The 24,119-nt window shown below is 34.7% G+C and overlaps 2 protein-coding genes across 3 annotated transcripts; both read right to left on the bottom strand.

Moving 5' to 3' along the window:
- Positions 1-2,508: 2,508 nt before the first annotated feature.
- On the bottom strand, positions 2,509-6,084 carry LOC110688823 (protein QUIRKY-like). The gene has a single exon (XM_021865577.1). It carries the CDS (start codon positions 5,665-5,667, stop codon positions 2,593-2,595), a length of 3,075 nt encoding a protein of 1,024 aa, XP_021721269.1. The 5' UTR covers positions 5,668-6,084; the 3' UTR covers positions 2,509-2,592.
- Positions 6,085-9,119: 3,035 nt separating this feature from the next.
- Positions 9,120-23,844, bottom strand: LOC110688824 (probable cyclic nucleotide-gated ion channel 5). 2 transcript variants are annotated; one of them, XM_021865578.1, is made up of 8 exons: positions 23,449-23,843; positions 23,038-23,134; positions 21,481-22,084; positions 20,022-20,234; positions 15,958-16,265; positions 13,613-13,724; positions 11,441-11,677; positions 9,120-10,105 (listed from the first exon to the last, which is right to left on the bottom strand). In XM_021865578.1, exons 2-8 carry the CDS (start codon positions 23,079-23,081, stop codon positions 9,413-9,415), a joined length of 2,211 nt encoding a protein of 736 aa, XP_021721270.1. In that variant the 5' UTR covers positions 23,082-23,134; positions 23,449-23,843; the 3' UTR covers positions 9,120-9,412. The 2 variants fall into 2 exon arrangements, with proteins under 2 accessions (XP_021721270.1, XP_021721271.1); XM_021865579.1 differs by lacking the exon at positions 23,038-23,134 and having other exon boundaries at positions 23,449-23,844.
- Positions 23,845-24,119: the final 275 nt, after the last annotated feature.

Raw genomic sequence — 24,119 nt, 5'->3', positions numbered from 1 at the left:
CCTGAGTTATTTGAACATGACAATTTCTCAAATCCGAAACAAAAGGAAGAAGAAATTGGATATAACAAGTCCAATTGTTGATCCAAGGATTTTAAAAGAGATATAGACAAGCAACATTCAGAAAATGGAGAAACCGGGTAAATCATAGGCTCAAATATTTCGTGTTTTTAGTTCATATAATTCGTAATTGTTGTTCAAATGATTTTGTGGTTTTAGTACATATAATCTGTGATTATCGTTCAAATATTTTGTGGTTTTAGTTCATATATTTCGTGATTACTGTTCAAAAATTGATATTGTTATTTTTTAAAATAAGAAGCATTTATTTTATAAGTTCAAATGTTTTGTGTTTTTAGTTCATATAATTCGTGATTACTGTTCAAATATATTGTGGTTCTAGTTCATATAATTTTTTTATCAATGTTCAAATATTTTGTGGTTTTAGTTCATATAATTTGTTATTACTGTTCAAATGTTTTATGGTTTTATTTCATATAATTTGTGATTCCTGTTCAAATTTTGATATTATTATTTTTTAATCCAAGAAGCATTTGTTTTATTACAACAACCAATCTGAACTTCAACCCAAATCCACCACCCAACACCAATTCAAGAAGTTGAGAATCAAGCTCAAAATGAGGCTGAGAATCAAGCTAAAAAGGAAAGTCAAAAGGAGACTGAAAATCAAGCTAAAAAGAAAGCTCAAAAGAAGGCTAAGAAAGAGTCTCAAAAGAAGAAAGTTCAGAAGAAGCAAGAAAATGTGAAGAAGAAGAAGAGAGGGGAAGTTCAGAAGAGTGAAATTAAGGAGAAAAAAAAGAAAAGAAGAGATATTGTTGATAATTTCTTTGATCTAGACAATGTTGTGGATCTAAATTATGATCGAAAAAGAAGTAAAAAAATCAGATTAAATAGGGAAGAGTGATCTTATAAAGAAGGGAAAAAAAAAAGTTAAGATAGCGGGATTTGAAGAACAAGGTGAAGTTGAAGTTGTGTTTAATTAAGAGAAGAGTGTGTTTAATGCCTGGTCCACATAAGATAGGTGGACCAGGGTCTATGTAAGAATTTGTAATGCTAGTATATTAGTTGGACTTAGCACTTAGGCATGTGACACACACGCACATATGTTATTTTAAAATTAATAACTATCATGTCAATTTGTATATGTTCGTTTAATTGGCAAGATTTCATTTTTTTAGTTTTTCCATTCTCTCTCAATGTTTCACACAAAAATATGTCTATAGACAATATTGAGACAAAGGAGTAGATAATTAATGTTAACACTAAAAATAGCCCGGTGTAATTTTGTTAAATTGACCCTAAAATTTTACTAATTACAAATTTTATGATAAAATCTATATCTATACTTAGTATTTAAAAACACAAACCATAATTTTTCATATGACACATGTCATTACAAGTCACTCACTACCACATATGACACATGTCACCCCTTTTGATCTTTTTGTTTAAGTCTTTATACATTCTATAACTTGCAAATTCAATTAAGAAAATGAAGTTTTTCATTTCCATCATCATAAAAAAAAGTTGAACCAATTAATATACATCACATAAACATATGAATTGAATTATATAAAAATTGTCTTTTCAACTAATAGACTTAAAATATAACTTAAACCAATATGTCATTTCATATCCTAAAATCTTCATGTATATATATGTATCTAATAAATTCCTTTATCTTTTTCCACAGTTCTATCATCATTCTTTTTTTTCCTTTTAAGTTTTAGCAATGAAACAATTACTTTGTATTTCATATCAAAAGTTTCAACTATTGAAAAACATACCTACATATGAAATAACCTAGATAAGAACCCGTGCATTGAACGGGCCAAAAGGCTAGTTAAAGAATAGATTATTGACTAACAAGTTTTCTCATTACTTTGTATGAGTAGATTTAATAAATTGGGGCCTTTTTATAATAGTTTCACTTGAAAGCCCTGTGCAATCTATCCACCACTGTCATATTTTAATTTGTAATTCTTCTTTGTATTTTGTTTTATTTGTATTATAAATGGATTAACAGGACTTACACTAATGTTTTTTAAGGTAAATCATACACACCGCGCGCCCTAACCTTAGCAGTCACTCATATCACTAAATTATTCATGACGTAGCATTTTGTGGACTTGTAAAATGTGGTCTAACCTTCCATCTCACTAACTGCGCGATACAGGCTTATTTTAAAAAGTTATGAAAATTAATGTAGGATATTAAGATAAAAGTTGATGATAATATAGCTATTTCATTGTACTTCGTATTAAGCAATTCGCGTTTGTTTTTTTCAAGTAAAAAATGTAGAGATATACTGTTCATTGAAGTATTGAACACAAAAGCAGTTGAATGGTTTGAAAGACTAAAACAAGTCGTATGAATTTGAAGCACTAATTTTATGACTTTATGCCTTGTTTTGTAGAAAGAGACATATATGGAGTAGATTTAGAGGAATTTAATTATTTGTAGTTGCAATTATTATAAAAAAAACTGATATCACAAGGTCAGTAAGTTAAAACATGCACAAACAAAGTAAATTACACTTATACAACATAGAATTCAAATTTTAGCTTATGTATTTTACAATAATCGATCAGTTTTTGAGGGCAACCTCCTAATGAAATTGATGGCCGGCGAAGGAGCGCGATCTCTAAACATTGGATGGCGTAGGTAGTAGAATCCTGAAGCCATTGCTACCATCTTTGATGGAACCAAGTACAATATAATTGCTACCACAAAACATAGCCCAACAAATATCCCCGTGGCCCGAGGGTCGCGCCATGTCACAAGTGCTTGTATACGTTCCCCTTGTGTGGCTAAGTCACCCAACACAGTTTGTACTCGTGCACCTAGTGTACGGAGCTTATCGTATCGTGCACGAACAACCTCCGATGGTCTATTGCTTGGCATTATGTCGAATTCCTCATCGAGCTCATCACGATCAATGTTTCCGGCTAATGAGATCTTGGGATCGAAATGGGGGAGAGGGTCACGGGACCGGAACCTATAGTTCCATGCACCAATTACAAAGACATAGAATGCCAATGTAGGAATAATGAGGTCAGGGAACCAAACTAGCATTACTAGTAACGCGTGCACAAGTATAGTAGATGTTGGGTTTTTCCATGTTCTTGTATCTTCAATCCATTTGACAACATCAATTACTCCAGCAACCAAGTTTATAATTCTAAACCAATTGGCTCGAACTTTTCTCATGCTAAAAGTGTGGGAGTCTGCATCTAGCATAAACCGGACCACTTCTTGTCGAAGGGGTGGCTCGGATCGTGATAGATGCACGGCTAAGATCTTAACAGCCGCGATTCTTAACATCTCTTGTTGTCCCGGGGCAAGAGGCTTGATGTGGTGCATTAGAGGTAATAATGGTTGAGAGTAGACTTGTAACACGTCTAGATTAGGCGTGCTTCTTACAAATCTTACGGCCAACTCTATGTCACCCATTTTCTTTAACCCCATTGGAGTTAATGTAAGTAAGGGGTATGAATTTCGGTACACTTTTCCGGTATGTAGGGTGGAGATACGTATACGAACCTTCCCAACTCGTGAATCCGGACATGTAACATCTAAATGTTCGTCACTTTCAAAACCACCTGAACTATCGAACACTCCGATGGTTAGTACCGTACAAGGGTCATAGACTTTCCATGTGTACTGCTCATTCCACTTTGGATCCAAACAATCAGACACGGTACGAGTACGAACCCACTTAGGACCGTACTTAGCTATAGCATAAGCATCAATTGACCCTTTACCATTCACCGCCTTTGCCGGGAGAAGATTGGTACACCCAATGATCCCAAGCTCTACCATCCCTACGGCAGGCTTCCACAACTGCCTCGCCGTAGGGCGGTAATCGCTACACATATGAGCAGCCTCCTCCATCACATGGTACCCACCATCAAAACACATCCTCAATTGAACTCTTGCTTTATACACCTTCTCATCGCCGTTAGGATCATCAAATGTGAACCACTTACCCACCACATTTCGATCATCCACCCGCCTCTCAATTGTCGTCAAAGCTACTCGAACAACCCCTACTACAATCGACCCCTTTGGTCCACGATACTCCAATGTTAAGACCAATTGATCCCCAAATGGCTCAGCCGCGACAAACATCAAGTCCTCATTCCAAGCCGACGAGCCATTACGGCTAACCGCCGGCTTCGTTTTCAAAACTTGGATTCCAAGTTGAGCCTTAACTTGAAACATGGACTCTTTAGGTGCAAACAAGATATCTTGAGCATCCAAAATAGTTGCTCTTAAGTACCACAACTTAGGAGACAAGTACACCTTAGCCCTTGAATTTACATTCCCAGCAGTATCAGTCTTCCAAGCCTCAGGAAACGACTCATCCGCCTGAGTACCTACCCACGTGGCAAGCATCAGGTCACCCATGTTGGCCCCACCTCCCTCGAGACGGTACCACTGCGGGGCCAACGGACTATCCGGTGGGTCCCGCAGTGGAATCTCCGTCGTATCAAAACATATCCCTCCTAAGAACTCCCTCATTGACAACCCCTCGGTAGGATCCGCCGCACCCGGATTCGGCGGGTCCCACACCGAGACCTCTAAAATGGCAGAAGACTCCGGCGAGTCTCGGCCGAAAGCGAACGTCTGATCCCACTCGAAGAAGTTAGTTTTCCTAGCTGGCTTTGAAACTACACGGTTGTTAGAAACCACAATCTTCACAACTGGACACCCATTAGTAGGAAGTGACCTTGCCTTGACAACACGTACAAAAAGATAATGCATCTTTTCCACTAGATCAAACGTCGATCGTTCGATTGGGATACTCTCGAACGAAGCCGTCGACACCGTTCTCGAGATCGCCGGCGTCGGTGGCATCGACGGCGGCGGTCTGATCCCGATGTCGTCGGCAACTTTAACTTCCGGTATCATACCGGAAACCGTCGACGCCATTACTTCAATCTCCGGAGGTAGGTCCCTGTCCCTCATCGGCGATGATGATGGTTCTACTGGAAGTAATGGTGGTAGTTCTTCATCATCTTTTTTATCATCACTTTTAATTTTCTCCTTTTCAGGAGGTAATGGTGGTCCATCATCAGGTTGCTTAGCTGACACGTCATCACCCGGTTCTGGAGCTGCTGACGTGTCAGCAGGCGGCTCCTCTTCTTTCTTCTCCTCTACAGGAGAAGCTTCCACCGGTGCCGGACTCTCCGACACCGGTGAAGGTGTTGGTGACGGTGGTGGAGGTGATGACGCTTCGTCCGAGTAATAAATCTTTAAACCAATCTCACCTTGTATCCAACTCAAAAGATACTTCTTCTCTAGAGGAAAATACATCAATGCCTCCTCACCTTTCCTAACGAACTGAGTCGAGCTCGAGCTGAATCGAACCCGACCCAAGTGGTTATGCCTACGAGTAGGACCATAATTCTTATCATGGTAGACATCGATCTCAAGGGTGTCACCAAACACGGTAGAAGGTCCACCCATGTTGAACTCAAGGGCCTCATTCCAACTCGGGTTGAGGTCCTTGATGACTGTTTTCGTACGCTTTCGTTGGCCGTAGAAGTCGACGACGACGTAGGGACTAGACGTCCCATGACCGTCTTTTGGTAGAAGGTTTCTTGCGTCTACTACTTCTACTATTAGTTTTCTCACTGTTGCCATAATTTTTTTGGTAGGGTGTAATTTTATTGCATGGTAAGGAAGAAAATATTATGTAATATGGGCTTATGCATTGATATAATAGGTTGGAAATTGAGCAAAAATTTATAATATTTGGGAAAGTAATAATGGAGGGGAATAAAAGCAAGTAATATGAATCTTAGAGAAACGGGAGAACAAAGAAATAAAAAGGAGAAAATAAAAGAAAGGGATGTATGAAAATGAAACAAGTACTGATAATTTTAGGTTGAAATTGTGAAAATAATGTGGTTAATTAGCAATCTGATTAAGGTGGAATTGAAGAAGGAGAAAAGAGGAAAGGTGGTATTGAGAGGAAGTGAGTTTTATAGAGGAGAAATAATTAAGAAAGCTAAGCAAAAGAAACGAGTAGAAAATTAAAAAAGAAGAATGACATGCAATTTAATTTTTATATTTTGTGTGTAAAGAAATGACAATATAATTAGATTAAGTTAACTTCATGTGCAAGTACCTGAACCAAAGAGAGTCCATCTTTTTTTGTCCTCTTTTTAACTTTTACTTTCGTCACATATATTTATATGTAGCATTAAGATAACTTTGTTTGTTGCTTATGTAATTTCAGTTTAATTAATTGCTAATGAAGATTGGTTATACTCAATTTTCCTCAAATCATCTTTTTGTTCAGATGAACGGATTTTATTGGTATATAGTGGGGAAATATAAATAAATATGCGTTATTGTGTAAAATATCTTAAATTAAATACAAGAAGATTATTTTTGAGAAATTATACACTTTTTTGTTTAAGATTTAAATGGTATGTAAAAATTCATATTTACTTTCGCGTGCACACATTTTTCAGACATTATTGCCATATATAATGATACAACTAATCATAAATTCTTTACTAGTTTAAAAATTATACATTGGAACTTCTTATTTTCAGATTAAGGGAGTTTATCTTTCTATTTACATTGGTACATACAGTAAATTATAATTTATAAACCTCTGATCAAATAGATAAACCTCCCAAATAAAAGTGCTTGTATGTAACGAATGAAGATCAATATTAAGTAATGAAAAAAGATTATATATATTTAAAATAGGAAATAATATAATGCAACTTTATTGAAATTAAGAATCTCTTTTGAAAATTTATGGTTGGCTTGGCCAGCTTTAAGATGCAAAAAATAAGTGACTATTGAATAATGATAAATAAAAGAGAGGTAGAGATTGGTATAAATATTGGTAAATACCAAAGCTTTTTCCAAAGATATGACCAACTTTAGTGTCACCGACTGGTGTTATTTTGTCCCCTCCTATCTCTTTCAATGTTCTTGTATTGGGAGTATTTATTTTTAATTTTCAATAAAGCTAAATTATTGGATCCAATTCTTCAACACTCTTTTTCAAATTCACACTTACCTTAGCTTCTATGGACGTGTAAATCTTCTCTAGTGATAGGGAGTACTATCTTGTAATGTGGATTAAATAATGATTATTGGACGCATTTCAATGTTTAACGTTGATCTAGAAATTATGAATCTGTAAAAATCATGAAAGATCATGTTAATGCATGTATTCCATTTTATGTAAAAGACGTGTTAGTACGTATCACTAGCAAAGTATAAGGAAAAAAAAAGTTCACATATATGGTTAGCTTTGTCTTTGCATAAAGAGATTATTTGTTAACTAACACCAAATATCACTTGCGATTTATAAGATTGTCTCAATGTAGAGTTTTAAGTGAGAAATTTTCTCGACCCCACAAAAATGAGAACATATAGTCATATAGACCTCTATTGCAAGTTTGCAACCAAGCTTAAAACATGAGCATCCATCACAACTCACAAGGCTTTTAAATTGATGAGGGGCCAAAAATGTATGTAGCTCCATTGACTGAAAAGATTAAAGAGAAAATATTGTAAACTTTTATTCAATGATTCAAAGGGCCGTATATTTCCTTGAATTATGCAAGGGTATGAAGATGGTACGCTTTTTGGAATGACCAAATGATTAATCAAGCATTCACAACACGGTTTTGGCTACGAGTCAAAAAAACACAAGCAATGAAAATAGGAGAACGATGTTTCTTGCAACACATCTTTTGATGAAATTATTGTTATGTAATTAACGAAATTTTTAGTTTATTGGTTTTCTTGTAGAGTATTGACGAATCATCATGAATGATAGAATGGTTAAGAAGTCTTCCCTTTTCAAGTATTGCTCGGCAAACACAAATTTGCGGAGTTGCATATAATTCTGTCTGTTAGTTTTTTTTTTAAATAGTTACGCTTTGACTTTTACACTATTTACTAGTATATGTTTCGTTTTGACTAATTTTGACAATGTATACATAAATAAGAGATCTTGTTAGATTCGTCTCGATTTATACAATTTTAAAATCTAAAATTTATAATTTTTACATATTGGTAATAAATAATATTAACGATTTGAAACATGAATCGACAAACGTGAAAAGAAAAGTATTGCAACTATAAAAAATAAAAAAGAAAAAAAAACAAAGGAAGTATAATTTTTACTGATTTTTATTTAAGGCCCTGTTTTGTTCGATGAAAAAGGTTTTCATGGAAAATGAATTTTCCATTTTTTTTTCCCATTTTCCTTTGGTTGGTTTGTTAAGGAGTGGCAAACAAATTTCATCCTTAATGATGGAAAACATTTTCCTTCCAAAAACAAGGGAAGCCACATTTTCTTCTCTTCCTTACCTCTTTTTTTACTTCCCTCTCATTCATCCTTACATTTCCACTCTTATTTTTTATTTTTCTTGGACTTTTCTTGTATGCAACCAAACAAAGGAAAACTAATTTACAATTGTGTTTTTCCTTAAAAATATGTTTTCCATGAAAACTAATTTTCCATTGAAAATGTTTTACATTAAATTAAAAACGGGGCCTACGTAATTGACCCTTTGATAGTCATTTTATTTGACTTTATTTGTAAAAAGGTTCAACTCATTTATAACTTTTATTGTTTAATTGATGGTCAGACAGTCCTATTAACTTTCCTAAGAATCTAATATGTTAATACGTACTCCGTAGTACTTAATAGTATGACTATCTTAACCAAATTTTTTTAAGTTATTTTTAAATGGCATTAAGAAGTTATCCATTCGGTTTCAAAAAAAAAAAAAAAAAAAAAAAAAGAAGTTATCCATTCACATCTAAGCGTTTTTATATGCAATGAATGATGATCTATTTATCAAGTTGTTGTACTACATATTCTCTCTTCCTCCCTAAAGATCATGCCATAATAATGATTTAAATGATTTAAACTATGCACTCTTTTTATAAGGTATCAAAAGTTGTACTGGCCTTGTGGTGTGGAGAGGACTAGACAACGCGTTTAAAGGAACAACCAAACAAGGGCATCGTTGGTGGTTATGTCGAGCATGATTATGCTGCTTTTGTTAGACTGTGGCTATGTCGAGCCATATTGATTATTGCGGAGGTCCAACTGCTGATCAATGTATATATATTGATGATTAGAGAAATTGACAAAACATAAACTCGACACCTGAACAAATAAACCAGCTTCGGATGGTTATAGACTACACCTATACAAATATATTTAGATTTTAACAATAAATAACTCTTCGTACAACAATAAATCTGAACCCGCTCATACAAGTTATTATGCATATTTGGTACTGTATGTATTATACATAACTAATCACCTTCAAGCACCAAAAAATATAAATAGATAAAATTACTAACTGCTTTAATAATCGCCTTCAAGACAAACAAGCAGTTAGTCTGCATCGGCAGAAAAGTCGGGCTCTGGAGGTTTAGGTGGTTTTACCAGAACACTAGAAGCCCGGGAGAGTCGATTGCGATGGACCCCACGAAGGGCATTTGCAGCAAACCTTGATACAAGTAAGGTGGCTCCAAGGCTATAAGAGCCACCACCGCTGCCACTCTTCATTGAAGCTTCAGCTTCTTCCTCTTCCTTGAGGCGCTGCTGCTCCATCAATTTTCTCTTCAAATATCGACGCCAAGCAGCTTGAATAAAGCGAGCAGCCCATGTTCTCCATTGCTCTGAGTAGAACCTGAATGTGTGTTGAACTTGTCTACTATGAAGACGCCTGAATTGACTCGCTACAAATTTGAGCTCCTCTGCTTCAAGGGCAAAGGCTTCAACTTCTGTGATGGCTCTCACTGTTCGAGTAGATGATGGAAGGTTAGACCCAGATCTGGGATCCAAAGCCCAAGTTAAAAGCTCATCTCCACAAAAGTCGCCCTCTTTTAATGAACTGCGGTTCAAAAATCCACTTCGACCACCATCAGTTGTCTCACTCTCAAGGCGACCACGAATAATGAAGAGCATTTCATCAACTGGATCACCTTCCCGAAGAATGTATGTTTTCTCAGTGTATAAACTTGGCTTCAAACGTTCACAGATTGCATCCAACAACCTCTCGTCCATATTTTCAAACAGAGGGACCTATAGAAATGTCGGAGGTTTTGTAAGTATATTGCATGGAAGAGAATGGATAAATGTCATTCAATTGGAAAAAAAAAAAAAAAAACTAAACTTCAACAAACCATTTTGGTGTTTATAATGAAAAAAGCATTAGTTGTTGAGTTTAAAGACAGACACCTACAGAACTAATAAATTTGTGAAGTTCACCACCCAAGAAGACAATAACACCATGACTAAAATCTAAAACTACTACTAAAGCAAAAAAAAAAAAAAAATTAACTTTGATTTCCCTCAATTGTAGGAAGGTTTTAAGTTGGTTCTCCTTAATTATTTCTTTTAGCTACTACTTTTTGTTTATCTACAAACAAAACATTTATCTTATCTGTTTTACACTCTTACGTAAAAAAAAAAATTGTAAAGTTGATATTGTTTTTTCAACACTCACTTAACAAACTTCGAAAATTATTGTGAATACACTCTCTTAAATTGATAGATAAGTAAAATAAGGTTAGTTTTGATTTCGCTTGAAAAAATTAATAGATTAAATGTAGTATATTCTGCACGTATGTTTTTTCTTCTAATAAACAGCAATTTTTTAAATTTTAAAATAAATTGTTAAATAATTATTATTAGTCTATCATTTTTTTTTTTCATGTCAAAGTTAATTAAAGATGTGTGCACTTAATTTGTGCTTGATTACAATTGGATCATAAATCATTTAATACCAGATGTGTACTTTAAACTCTCCTACTTTAAACAAGCATTATTAGTGGCAAGTCAAGGAGACTGATAGCATAGAGAAATTTTAACAGATACCCCTTTTTTATAATTCATCAAATCGTAAGCATAAAAAAATAAAAAAAAATAAAAATTCAAGGACCTTGGAAACAATTAGCTAGACTAAAAGTTGCTGAAATCTAATACTGGAAAATACATAAACCCAAACTATTTTAGAAAGAACATCATATAAGACAATACTTTGCGTGGCATAGGTTGTATTCATCAAATTGCAATAATAAGTCACTTGGGTACTAGTTGAAACTCCAGTGACATACACTATGTTTCAAGAGATTTTATTAAATTCACGTAAGAAAGAAGCACCAATGAAATGAGCTACTAAGAAACTTAATATTTTGCTATTATGAACTTTATATGTCCAAGGGCAGCTCATCCTTCACAGTTTAAACTGATAAATTAAAAAATGCATTCTCCGTTGTTGTCTAAAAAAGGTTTCTAACCCCACCCAATTCAGATGTTCTCATAGATCAAGGATACCAATAATTTAATCATGTATCTAGGTAATCGTGTAAGAAATCAATAAGCAAGAATGGAAGCCAAAAAAGGGAAGAAAATTACCCTTCTCACTAGCTTAAGACACAAATGACGCTTAATGTCCCTCCTGAGATCCTTAGGTAGACTAGTGACCAAGCTCTCTTCATCAACACCACGTGTTTCCAACCATTTGTATTGGTCATATCGTCTAACACGTTCCCTGAGTTCCTGAGGCAGCAAACGATGATGCATCCACTGCTCTGAATCACGCCTTTTGACCCTCATCTCTTCAAGTCGAATGGTAAGAGATTGAAGATAAGTCTGCAAGAACAGCACAAAATCAAATGACTTTAATCAACCCCATTTTTTACCAGTTTATCGGGTTTAGGTTGAGTCACTTTAGGCTAGAAAACATTTAAATCAACAATAATACCAGTGTAATTAGTTATATCTCAGGTCAATATCAGATTATTCAAATACTCACTCAAGTCACAGTTTAGTTCAGGTCTATATTGAAAATTGATTCAACAATTTTGGTTTAAAGCCCATTTATCAACATTATTGCGTTCTCATAGCACAAAAAATTGGTGCGAATTAATTGTCTTAGAATCAGGTGCTCCAAAAGCCTCAAAAATAGATCTTATACAGCAAAGGGCCAGTTCAAAGTTAGTCTAAAAGCTCAGAAAATTCAACTGGATTATTAGAATACGAATTTGCAGATCAGGTTAGAATTTGATCCAGTGTCCCCTGTTCAAAGATCTGCAAAGACACTCCGAATATTGGAGACAAAAAACTTTCCCTTCAATAAAAATACTATAATTAGAAATAACATATAATTCCAGATCATTGTTACCATAGATAGCTGATAATTATAAAGAAGTGGATTGCTAAATACCGCCAGCTTTTTTTATCAAACCGCCGACAAAAGTGAAGAATGGACAAAATTACCCTTACTCATCCTCACTTTGCTTTCTCTCTCCTAAGGCATCAATCAAGCCTCAAACTCAAACTCAACCACCACAAAAGCAACCACCATTGCCACCCACCACTCACGCCACCACGACCACCGTCCATACCACTACAACCACCCATACCACTACAACCACTGCACCAAGGCACCAAATTGTTTTTGAGGCCGAAATCCCGAAAGAACCAACAAAAATCATCAACCATAGGAGCAACAACAATCATCAGCCATCGGATAAACAACCCACCACCTTCCCATGTCGGCGGGAGGGTGGTGATTTTCTTTTAAATCCGGCGACCAGCACAACCGACGCCCAAAACCGGTCACCCGGAACGGTAACCGGTTTCCAGCGTCGGTTGACCATGGTAACTGACGCTGGAAACCGGTTACCGTCCCGGGTGACCGGTTTTGGGTGCCGGTTGACCACGGTAGACCGACATCCAAAACCAGTTACCGTCTCGGGTGACCGATTTCGCACGCCGATTGACCATGGTGAGCGCCGGAGATTATTAAAAACAAGAACTGAGCAAAGTGACGAACTGGTTTTTCAATTATGACCACCGTGATGCCGGTTCATCACCTCCAATCCTCACCGTTGTTGTCCTTCCACGTCCGGCCACCACTTCTCTTAACCTCTGATGTACAGCCTCTATTTGAGGTTGATGGTGGTTTGGATGTGGTATTGTGATGAGAGAGAAAAAAAATAAAAGAGAAAGAGGAAGATGGGGTGGGGTGGGGTATTGGTGTCCATTTACCTTAAATGTTGGCGATTTTGATAAAAATTATTGGCGGCATTTAACACCCCCCATAAAGAAGTCTACAGAACTTCTGCTCTAATAAACTTCGTAACTAAGACAGATAGCTAGTGAAGCATTATACAACAGGGGTTGAACAAACACTATGTTGAATGAACCAAAGCTCAAACAACTTTTTGAACTAGGCACCACTCTAACTAGGGTCAGGCTGGACAGCTTATACAAGCTTATAGATATTTGGTAATCAATTGTATATGAATATTCTAGTTAAAGCTATAAACTCTTACAACTAAGGCAATCATCTTTCAATGAAGAACATTGTTACATACAGAGTAATAATATAAGCATGGGAAACCAGGCCACAAGAGCTTCCTAACAAGATTAAATTATATTTAGTATTAGTTATTTACCTGCATATTACCAATCAACAGTGCGAAGAGGAACGTTGTTAGACAATAATATAAGCATGTCGGACAAGGCTACAAGAGCTTCCTAACAAGCCTTAATTGTATATTATTAATATTAGTTATATACCTGCATATTACCAATCAACAGTGCAAAGAGAATAAGCCCAAAAATGGCAAGTGCAATGGAAAATATGACCTCTCCCGGATAGGTGCTGGTTTGAAGTCCCTGTCCTAGTGTACTGAAACATATACAGATAAAAATAAATCACCATGAAATATTAAGCCATCAAGTATTTAAAAAATATTGTCAATTATTCTTACTTCCTCCGTTTTTTAATACTTGCAACACACTTTTTTCACGATAATTAAGAAAAGCAGGCCTCATTAACACACTTAAAATGAGGTAGAGAGATTGTTAGAAATATAACTAAATGGGCCATGAGCTTTAAATAAGGGTAATAGTACAGCTTTCAACCAAAAAAACTTTCCAACTATAGTGTGTTGCAAGTATTGTGGCAATTCCATTGTAAAGAAGTGTTGCAAGTATTAAAAAACTGAGAAAGTATATGAAAAGACCAAAAAAAAAATGGAGGAAGAAGAAAAAGAAACTTGAATCAAATCAGCCAAAGAACAAAATGCAAAACAATTTTTGGTACCAATTAGCTACAAAGGTCCATCAATGAGCAATAAGTACGCTATGAGATCTGTGCACAGAACTTGACAATTTACAAACACAAATATAGTGTTAACCACACACAGTGAGCAGGTGAAGCAATGATTGCTGAAGCATTAATTAAGCCTAGTTGATAATTTAGCCAATAACCTATCCTAGTGTATTACTTTCTGCACTCACAAAAATATTACTTACTGCAGTCAGCTTACAACTCAAATTATGTTTGTCTGTTGATTTAAAATATCATTATAAAAAAACCTTCTTCCCAGTTCAATTCTGTAACCATTATTGAAAGACATTCTCACTCTTATGTCTCATCAATCACCACCAACAAAAAATTACCAACCACCACCCACCTATTCTCTCTCCATCAACATTATATCAGACTGCCACCATGCGTAAAAGCTCATGAACAAGCCTGGAATCTTGACTCACACCTATGGACATGTCAGCGATATCTCTAACAAAACCCTTAGTTATCCACCAGCTAGCTGTGAAGCACAAAAACTCTCATGAGGTCACAGTACTTAGTTGCAAAACTTAAATTCTTGGAAGCATAAGGAAAATCAAGGGGAAAATTTTCTCTGAATGTCGATTAAGGCCCTGTTTGATTCACCTTAATTTTGCTGAAGTGAAATTATTTTTATTGAACTGAACTTATTTTTACTGAACTGAACTTAATTTTACTGAACTTAAATTATTTTTACTGAACTTAAATTATTTTTACTGAACTTAAATTATTTTTACTGATTTTCTATTATAATTCTTCTTTAAGAAAACTGAATTTTACTGAACTGAACTTATTTTTACTGAACTGAAATTAATTTTACTGAACTGAACTTATTTTTACTGAAACTGAAATTATTTTTACTGAAACTGAAATTATTTTTACTTAATATTATTTTTTTTAAGGTGAAAAGAACAGGGCCTAAGTTTATTCCCCTCAACAATATTTTACAAGTCACTAGAGGGTCACCTTTCCAAAATATCTATGAATAAACCAAACTAACTTTAATACACCCATTTTTCATACTCTCTTAATAAGCAAAATTATCCATATGTTGCTTTAGGTTTGTATTTCCACATTTACTAGTTACTACTGCATGAATACTGCTAATCCAAAATTCAAAATTTTCTGTTTCTCGTTGCCGTGCAACATAGCAGACTAGCAAGCCGCTGTGACCTAAACATACTCTACATAATTTTATTGCAAACATAAATTGATTTGAAGTACTGCAAATTGAAATCCTCCCTTCAGAAATCCTATGGGAAAGGGAGTTTCTGACATAAAATTGGCTATAGCACCAACTATATAATATTTAACGATTTGGGTTGTATTACACTTCAATGCAAAAATAAATAGAACAGAATAGAATATAATATAATAGAGATCATTGGATGGATCATAACATATTAAGTTTAAATCTTAACAAAGAAAGATGATGGGAAAAGTTAAACACTAGTGACTTTGAAAACAAAACATATTGATATAGACTTTCCTTATAAATATACTGTAAAATCTGTAAATAAAAAAAAATAATAATAATAATAAATAAATAAATAAATAGATAAATAAATAAATAAATAAATAAAAGAAGAAGATGAAGAATATTGGGTTGATGAAGGAATGTAAAATGTATAATTATAGAAAACTTTGATGGAAAAACATTAATTGATAGTTTGAGAATGGTGCGAGGTGATGTAATGACAATATCTGAGCATGAAATCAGTTACAAAGTTCAAGAAAGGACAAATGTAGCAACACCATATAAACTAAGGTCATCTTACACCGTATTTACCTCAAATTTTGTAGCCCCCACCATAAGCAGTAACAGTACTTAGATATAAAGCTACTTGATGAGAAAATGCCAGATGTCAAAGCCTGTGCAAATATTCCAAAGTCAAATCCGTCATCATCTTCTTTCCCAGAGCAAGTGGCAGAAAGAACTTTTTCACTCATATTGCTCCATGTTTGATAGCCTTGTGATTGCTGATCGTCACAATACAAGAAATTATAGCTGCAGTTTTTGTTATTATCATAACAAACTTTCTGCCAGCAAGAATCATTACGCTCCATGCCTAGAAGATACCATAAAGCCCCAACTATCTGTAATAATTCCATTCAAAAAAGTCACAGTTAATCTCAGAGTTTAATAAAAACAAATCGTTGAGTTTTAGTGAAAAGTATTTCGTGTGTTTTTTGTCATTATGAACAAGATGTTTCAGTTAATTCAACATGCACCAAAGATCATAGAGCATTTACAAAATTATTGATTAAAAAAAATAACAAAGCCACACACACATTACATATACATTATTCCTTAAGAGAATTTTAGTAGCTTACGACTTTCCAAACCCTAGTATTCAGAGGAACCAAACAATTGGTTGCAGTCAGTCATTGTTAATTCCATCACATGCAAAAACACAATAAAGATAGACAATACCAAAAACTCAAAAGTGCAAGCAAAGTAGTCCACATCCAGTTAACATGTTATTAACTTATTAGAAACAACCATCAAATGACATTAATTGCCATAAAGATGTCACACATTCATAATGAAATAAGAAGAATATTTTTGGCCAAGCCTTTGGGTAGATAAATTTAGGACTGAAAAGCGAGACAGAGTTTGCTTGTTCTTGCTGAAACATAGGCATAAGTAGATAATTATCGTGTTTCATTTTTAAACCTAAATGCGTTCAGCACATGCGGTCAGAATAATGTAATAACTCATCTAGACCCCAATACCTCATATCTTACCATCTTATGCTAGGGCATAAGCTTGTGATAAATCAGCGCTTTAATTCTATTAGATTAGTTTATGTCATTATGTGTAGCACAGCAGAAGTTTGTATGAAAAGGGGAAAATTAAGGCCTTGTTTGGTTGAATATAAGCATTAAGTTCCCATCGGAAAAAAAACCATGCATGGAAAGTTATATTTCCTAGGAAATTCTATAATCATTTTTGGTTGACATAAAGGAAATAGTTTCCAATGAATTAACTTCCTACGTTTTGTTCAGTTAACTTTATGTTATTCCTATGTGTTATAACTATGTTAACTAATTTCTCAAATTTTTGGGAGCAATAATGTAATTTCACCCAAAAATAAATGTGGGAAGTTTGAGCGGCCAAGGTAGGGGTGGATACTTGAATTCCTATGTTTTTTAGGACTTCCAATTTCTCAAGAGATTTCAACTTCCTACCTAGTTACTTTGTTATGCTAACCAAACAAATACCCATTTATAAATTTCCCATGAATTTGTATTTCCCCCATAATTTAGTGTAAACAAGGCCTAAGAACGGTAGAGAGACATTTAAAAAAAAGGCCGGTCACAGTGCCATGGAAATGAATTGTAATATATGGATAGAGCGGATCGCAACTAATGCAGTGTGAATTTCTTCAGAAGATTCACATTAATCTTTGCAAGTCTTTAGTAAATCTTTGAAGTTTAAACAGTATTTTTTTTAAAAATAAAATATTAACTTATCATAATATGAGTAGTATACTTGGTGAACAAATAATTCCTTGAATATCATGTTTTAACTTCCACTTTTGGGCAACTTATTAGACAAAAGAATGGATTTGACAGGATAAAAAACATACTAACATGGCAAGTCACCGTCACATAATGACATAATGCGCGAAGCGAGGAATTATATGTGACTTGTAGCGGGGGACATAAAGGGGTTTTGTGGAATGGATAATCCAAAATCCATAAATGAATGACAATTATGTAACAAAAGAACCAAGTTATAAATCCATGGTAGAGAGAGAGAAAGAGAGAAGGGAGTAATTCAGAAGTTATATCTCATAAGTCATAACTTATCTTAAAGAAGCAATCTAAGCCCCCAAATGCTTTAGAGCAATTCTATAAAAAACATCAAATCCATCATCTAATTTAAACTTTTAAGTAGCATATGTATTTTTTGGATTGAAAACGGATTCGATTAAACTAAACACTTAGGGGGCGTTTGGTTGGTGTATTTTTTGGATTGGAAACGAATTCGATTAAACAAATACCATTATCGTGCGTTTGGTTAGAAGGCATGGTAACAATTACCATTACTTAAGGGTAATGGTTACCCCTCATTTGTTACCTCTCAAAAATTTAGAGTAACAAATTCCCTTACCCTCTTCAATCACAAAATTCCTATTTCTCTCCTTCACTCCCAACATTTAATTTTCTCTCTCCTCTTCTCTCTACTAGCTATCTACACTGCTAGCTGCTCTCTTCTGGTGAGGCATGAGATTGAGGCTTTGGATCGCAATAAGGTACAGAACTCAGTCCTCCCTGTGAGGTGGCTGGGGCTAACTTTTTGGTTATAATAATGGAGCCTTGATTGTGCTATGCTTCTTCAATTTTCATAAAAATTAACACTTCTGTGTAGCAAGACTAGCACAGTAAAACTAAACACTTTTAGTTATCTACTGCTGACCAACTTGAGCACTTGTTTCTAGATTATTTTAATATCCGCCAGAAAGGTACAAAACTTAATCCTAATCTATTTCTTCACTGTGAGGTGGCAGGCACTATTTATTAAGTAAGCATACTGGGTAAACATAAAGCCTTAATTGTGCTACGCTTCTTAGTGAGGCTAACACAAGTATGACAGACTGGTTTTAGGATGAGCAAAACCAAAGAATACAATTGGACATCTGGTGGTGATTTAAATGTTGTAGTAAAGAGGAGAAGAAACAATCAACCCATCTTCTACAATGGAATGTTCTGGGTCATTTACAGCTTGTTTGGATACAATTACAGGAAGGAAGGGGAGGGAAGGGGTAAGGAGAGGAGGGAAGAGAAATTCAACTCCAGAGTCAAGAAGAAGAATTTCAACACGGAGTCAACTTGGACAAACTCATCTCGTCTCTTCTTAAGAGCTATCATCAATTTCACTCCCAAAAAAATTTTCTCTATTTTTTCTTTCTATAATTTTCTTGCAAAAAACTCAATAAATTAGGTTTGACAGAGAAAACACCAATCACAATCGAAAGGAAATTGATGAAGATGGAAATGTTGACAGTTAATTTTCTGGAATTGATAGATCATGTTTTGAGTTAACTGGAAATTTTGGCTTTGAGGAGCTTCATCTGGATTGGACTTTAAGAACTTCAATTGATGTCCAATAAACTTTCTATAATTTTCTTGCCAAAAAAACAATAAATTAGGTTTGATAAACAAAAAACCAGTCACGTCGAAAGAAAATTGATGAAGATGAAATGTTGAGAGTTAATTTTCTGGAATTGATGATCATATTTTGAGTTAACTGGAAATTTTGGCTTTGAGGAGCTTCATCTGGATTTGACTTTGAGAACTTCAATTGCTATCCGATGATTTCAGCCTCCATAGTTGACTAGTTTCTGTGAGCCGAGGATGAGGACGAGGACAAAGAAAGAGTAGAGATTGGTTTGTTTGGTTTAGAGAGAAAATAAAAGGATAAAATTATAATTTCGTGATAATCAATCTGTATAATTAATTTTCCTTCCAAATCTTTCCAAATTTGAAAGACTGTATTCTTAACAATTAATAAGAAATTCTCCTACCATATCCCTCCCCTCCATTTCCCTTTTCTTTTCTCTTACAAGGGCCAGGAACTGCCATGTACCCCCCCCCCCAACCCCCAAAAAAACCCAAACCGCTGTAACATATCACATTGCAATGACAACAAATCCCCTTGCCCCATATGTGGGTAAAACAAATAAAAGGCCACATGCCTCTTAGGTGGACATCATCTTGCGTTAAAACCCAATTACTTTTTCCCTCATCAGACAATCTACTTAACCAACAAAGAAAAATCGAGAACAATAAGTGAACATAGACCTACAGCCAAGACAAAAGTCTTAGGTTAAAGCATTTACTTACATGGCTACAGAGCATGTAGAGAAGCAGATAATATGCTGCACCAGCCCACGCAGTTTCAGCAAAAACACCTGATGTCCTTTTCAATTCTGAAAAGAGGGGAATGATTCTGACAAATCTAGGGATATATTGAATCAGGACTATAAAAAGCAACGCCTGTTTGGTAGCATATACATCAGAACCTTTCAGCCTCCGTAAATACCTCCATATAACAATCTGCCAAAGGAACCCACAAGGGAAACAAAAGGAAGAAACAACACAGAATTTGTCAGAACATGCTTACTACCTCCGTTTGTCAGAACATGCCTAGATCTCACAAATACTACCTCCGTTTCATATTATTTGCAACGATTAGACATTTTTCCACAGTACTTTATGTCAAATCATTACAAATAATATGAAACGGAGGTAGTATTTATTTTCACATCATCACAGTAAGACGATGAACAAGTACCAAATTACCAATGAAAGATACTTTTCAAAGATTTATCTTTCAGTTTGTCCACTAACACTTTGGCTACAATCCAAAATGAATACAAATTAAAAATTAAAAATATATATATAACAAAAAAAAAAAAAGGACAATATAAAAGACATTATCCTAATGTAAAAACTGGATGCGAATCCTTAATCAAATTTGACAAAAACGAGAGAAAATCACCAGCAGCATTCAACCCCATAAAAATATGAAAGACTCAGGTCAATATCATTTAAGAAATCTGATGTATAGAATCTGGTCTCTCTCAGATCATTTGCAGTGCATATACCTGTAAAAGATTGTCTTAATTCATTTCTAGTCACACTTTTCATTTGAAAGCCTAAAGCAATAAAGTGAGGAGGAATATGCTCTTGTAACAATTCTAGATAACCAGATACCCAAAAAGATTGCAAACCCATCACCAAAAACAGTAATGGAAAAAAGGGAGGCATTCAACTGCTCTCCACCTCCAGCAATGCTGCCAAGTTGAAATCAAGCATGGTCACATGGACTTCACTAGCTGCCCTCTCAGACAACTTCAGTAACTGCCCTCTCGGACAACTTCAGTACAGGAGCATTATATTCTTTTTATATTTTAGATATAAAAACATAATAAAGTGTAACACGGCTTCCACATGCTTCAATAATTGAAGGTGTTAAGCAATGTTAAACCGTATGTGCTTTGATTTAATTTGTGGTTGAGGAATCAAAATCTCTCTCGCACACATGCATCAGATAATACCAGTTTATAAATTATTCATAATTTGCTATTATTATATCTTAATCCCCTTCCCAAAAATGAAAAGGAAAAAAAAAAGTATCACATTTTTGGCCCCCTTAAAACTAAATTATAGTTTCATGCACACACTAAGGCATGAAACTTATGGCACAAAAATCAATGGAGAGTGTGCAGTGATTTGCTATTATTATATCTTAATCCCCTTCACAAAAATCAAAAGAAAAAGTGATAAAAGAAATCCAAACCTGTGGTAAGGGCAGCACGGAGAGGAAATCAATGATGAAATAGCCCAGCAGATACCGCTTTGCAATCTGAGCAGGATTGATGACAAGTTCACCCCGCCCAAAAACTCTAGATGATGGAGCAATATATGCAGTTCGGAATTGAAGAGCCATACGAATGAGGTAAAAAACATCTATTACTGTACGCACTGTAGTGGCTGCAACAGCCAACTTTCGGTCTATGCCCAGACAGTTCAGCTTTGGATTGACAATTGGAAGAAAGAAAAAAAAGGGATCCACAGAAACCGAAAAAATACATGATGCCACAAATAGTTTATTCCAAAGTAGCAGAAATTTATCTTGTGGGTCAAAAATCTTTTTCTCGGAGACTTTTAAATCCTCAGGAAACACTGCTCGAGAAACCCCAAATCTAAGCGATCTACCAATAGAACGGAGTCCTTCAGAACCTCTCATCACACCTTTCTTAAAAGAATTAGATGATCTGTTGATTGCATAATTGTTATTATTATTATTGTTAGCACAATTAAGCCCCTCAATACCAAATCGACATTTATTCACTCCAGCGGCAGCAGGAGACAGTGAAGCTGTTGAATCCAAATCATCCAACCTACACAAAACAGAAAATATAAATAAATGAAAATAAGAGCAGCCAAAAGCATCATACTCGTATCCACATTAAGTGCACTCAATCTATCCAGGCCATTCAACAACTTGTGTGCTAATGATCTTCATGTTTGGCTGATAAGCTAATTAGTCTAATTGACAAAACAAAAAAGGGCATCAAGTATTATATACAAGAATCTGAAATAAGTCAATAAACTTCAAGTCTCTTTCTAAGTGCAGTCAAGCAGCTTACATCAGTATTCATGACCAAGTATTAGCCAAAATGCCATATTGCTATCCAGTCTAGCAAAAAGATTTTAATAAAGCACTAATAATCAATTACTTCATAATATATTCCTCAATAAATAAAATAAAAAAAGATCAAGATCATTCCATGATGCTCAACATTTTAATTTGCTATCTGAGATACACATAGGTGAAACAGTGAAAAGTGAGAGTACAATAACATTTTTACTACTAAACCTCTTAGGACCACATGATGACAGCATAACGCGTATCCCCAGTCTCCAGGTCACATTATACCGGATTATGCATTTACTTCAACTTTGTGGAGTGGAGTAACGATAACAACAGTCGGAACAAATCTCCTAAATCAAAAAACATACTAAAACAAAACCATCCCAGGTGCAATATAGGCAAATTCAAAGGTTTAAAACCATAGCTGCAAAATTAAGACATTTCATAGAGAAGAATCATAAAATGAGAAATAAACATATCATGTCCGCACTTCTTTTTATACTGTTTCTCTTATACTTGGATTATCACAAACAAATCACTGGGTTCGCTAACTCGCCCATCCAACCCGGAAAGAGGGTCACAATAATTTTTTTTTTTTTTTTTTTTAAAGGGTAAGGTCTAACAATATGAAAATCAAAAAGCCACAAATTCATCAGAATACGGCAAAGAGCAAAAGATAAAATAACAGATAATTGCTACCTCACAAACTTATCCTTCTGACCATAACCACAATCGAACATCATTGGCAGTCATATACATGAATAATCATTGGAAATCATATACATGTATTTCAACCCTACAACCAAAAAAAACAGCAACAAATTAGTGAAATGATGAACCCCCAAACAACAATCATGATCATACAACCTTATTTTTCATTGTCAACCAAAACAACCTTGTTAAATCATGCTACAACAACTTAAAATTACAAGGATCCATAAAAAAAATAAAAAAAAAAATAAAAAAAAATAAAAAAAAAAAACCCAAAATTATCCGATCTACATCAGATAATGGGGATGTTACCCAGAAAATTATTTAAAAAAACTGACCATAAATAAATTAACAAGTCAAAAAAAAACCAGAGAAAAAAAGGGAGTTGAAGAAACATACATGGGTTAGAAAAAAGATTGAATTTTTGAAAGGGGTTTTAATTAAATTTTGTGGGTAGTTGAAATCTCGTGAAGTTTGGGACTTTAAATGAGTTCAATTAAGAGTTTGAGCAAAGTTGACTAGAAATATTGATGGGTCAAGAAATTGACAGGAAAAAAGGTTAAGGATTTGATAATATGAGGTGGACAAATTGAAGCAGAAATTGAGGAAGAAGAAGAAAGTAAAGGTCAACCCAGAAAAAAGGGGGTGAAATGAAGAAGATAGGTGATGAGAAAGATGATATTTTGCGGAGGAATGAAGGTGGTGATTGCCGGCCGCCGGTGTAACGACTGAGTATGCACAAGTTTTACTATTGTCTTTTTTTTTTTTTTAATCTAAAAGACAAATGAAAGACCAATTATCCAAATAGACAACGTCTTGTATTTGGATAGTTTGACAATTTAGACATTTTGCTGAAAAATGTTAAAACTAGCCTTCTGGCCCGTGCTATTCATATAAAATTGTATTGAAAGATAAGTGAGGAAATATCAGTAAGTTATTATAGGGTATAATATATAATCAGAAAAATTGTATTGAGAGATAAGTGAGGAAATATCAGTAAGTCATTATAGGGTATAATATGTAATCGGAAACATGATTAAAGAAATTAATTTTGGAACTTTAATCGAAAA

The sequence above is a fragment of the Chenopodium quinoa genome, unplaced genomic scaffold, assembly GCF_001683475.1.
Source record: "Chenopodium quinoa cultivar QQ74 unplaced genomic scaffold, ASM168347v1, whole genome shotgun sequence".
Classification (NCBI taxonomy): domain Eukaryota; kingdom Viridiplantae; phylum Streptophyta; class Magnoliopsida; order Caryophyllales; family Amaranthaceae; genus Chenopodium; species Chenopodium quinoa.
The sequence above is the reverse complement of the archived record's forward strand: the minus strand, read 5'-3'. Positions and strand labels throughout refer to the sequence as shown.

Excerpts from the sequence above, each read along its gene's own strand:
- LOC110688823 (XM_021865577.1), bottom strand. The coding sequence starts at position 5,667 with ATGGCAACAGTGAGAAAACTAATAGTAGAAGTAGTAGACGCAAGAAAC.
- LOC110688824 (XM_021865578.1), bottom strand. The coding sequence starts at position 23,081 with ATGATGTTCGATTGTGGTTATGGTCAGAAGGATAAGTTTGTGAG. Across the intron at positions 20,235-21,480 it reads CCGTGCTGCCCTTACCACAG|ATTGTTATATGGAGGTATTT; the intron begins GTTTGGATTTCT and ends TTCCTTTGGCAG. Across the intron at positions 16,266-20,021 it reads TCTACATGCTCTGTAGCCAT|ATAGTTGGGGCTTTATGGTA; the intron begins GTAAGTAAATGC and ends GAATTATTACAG.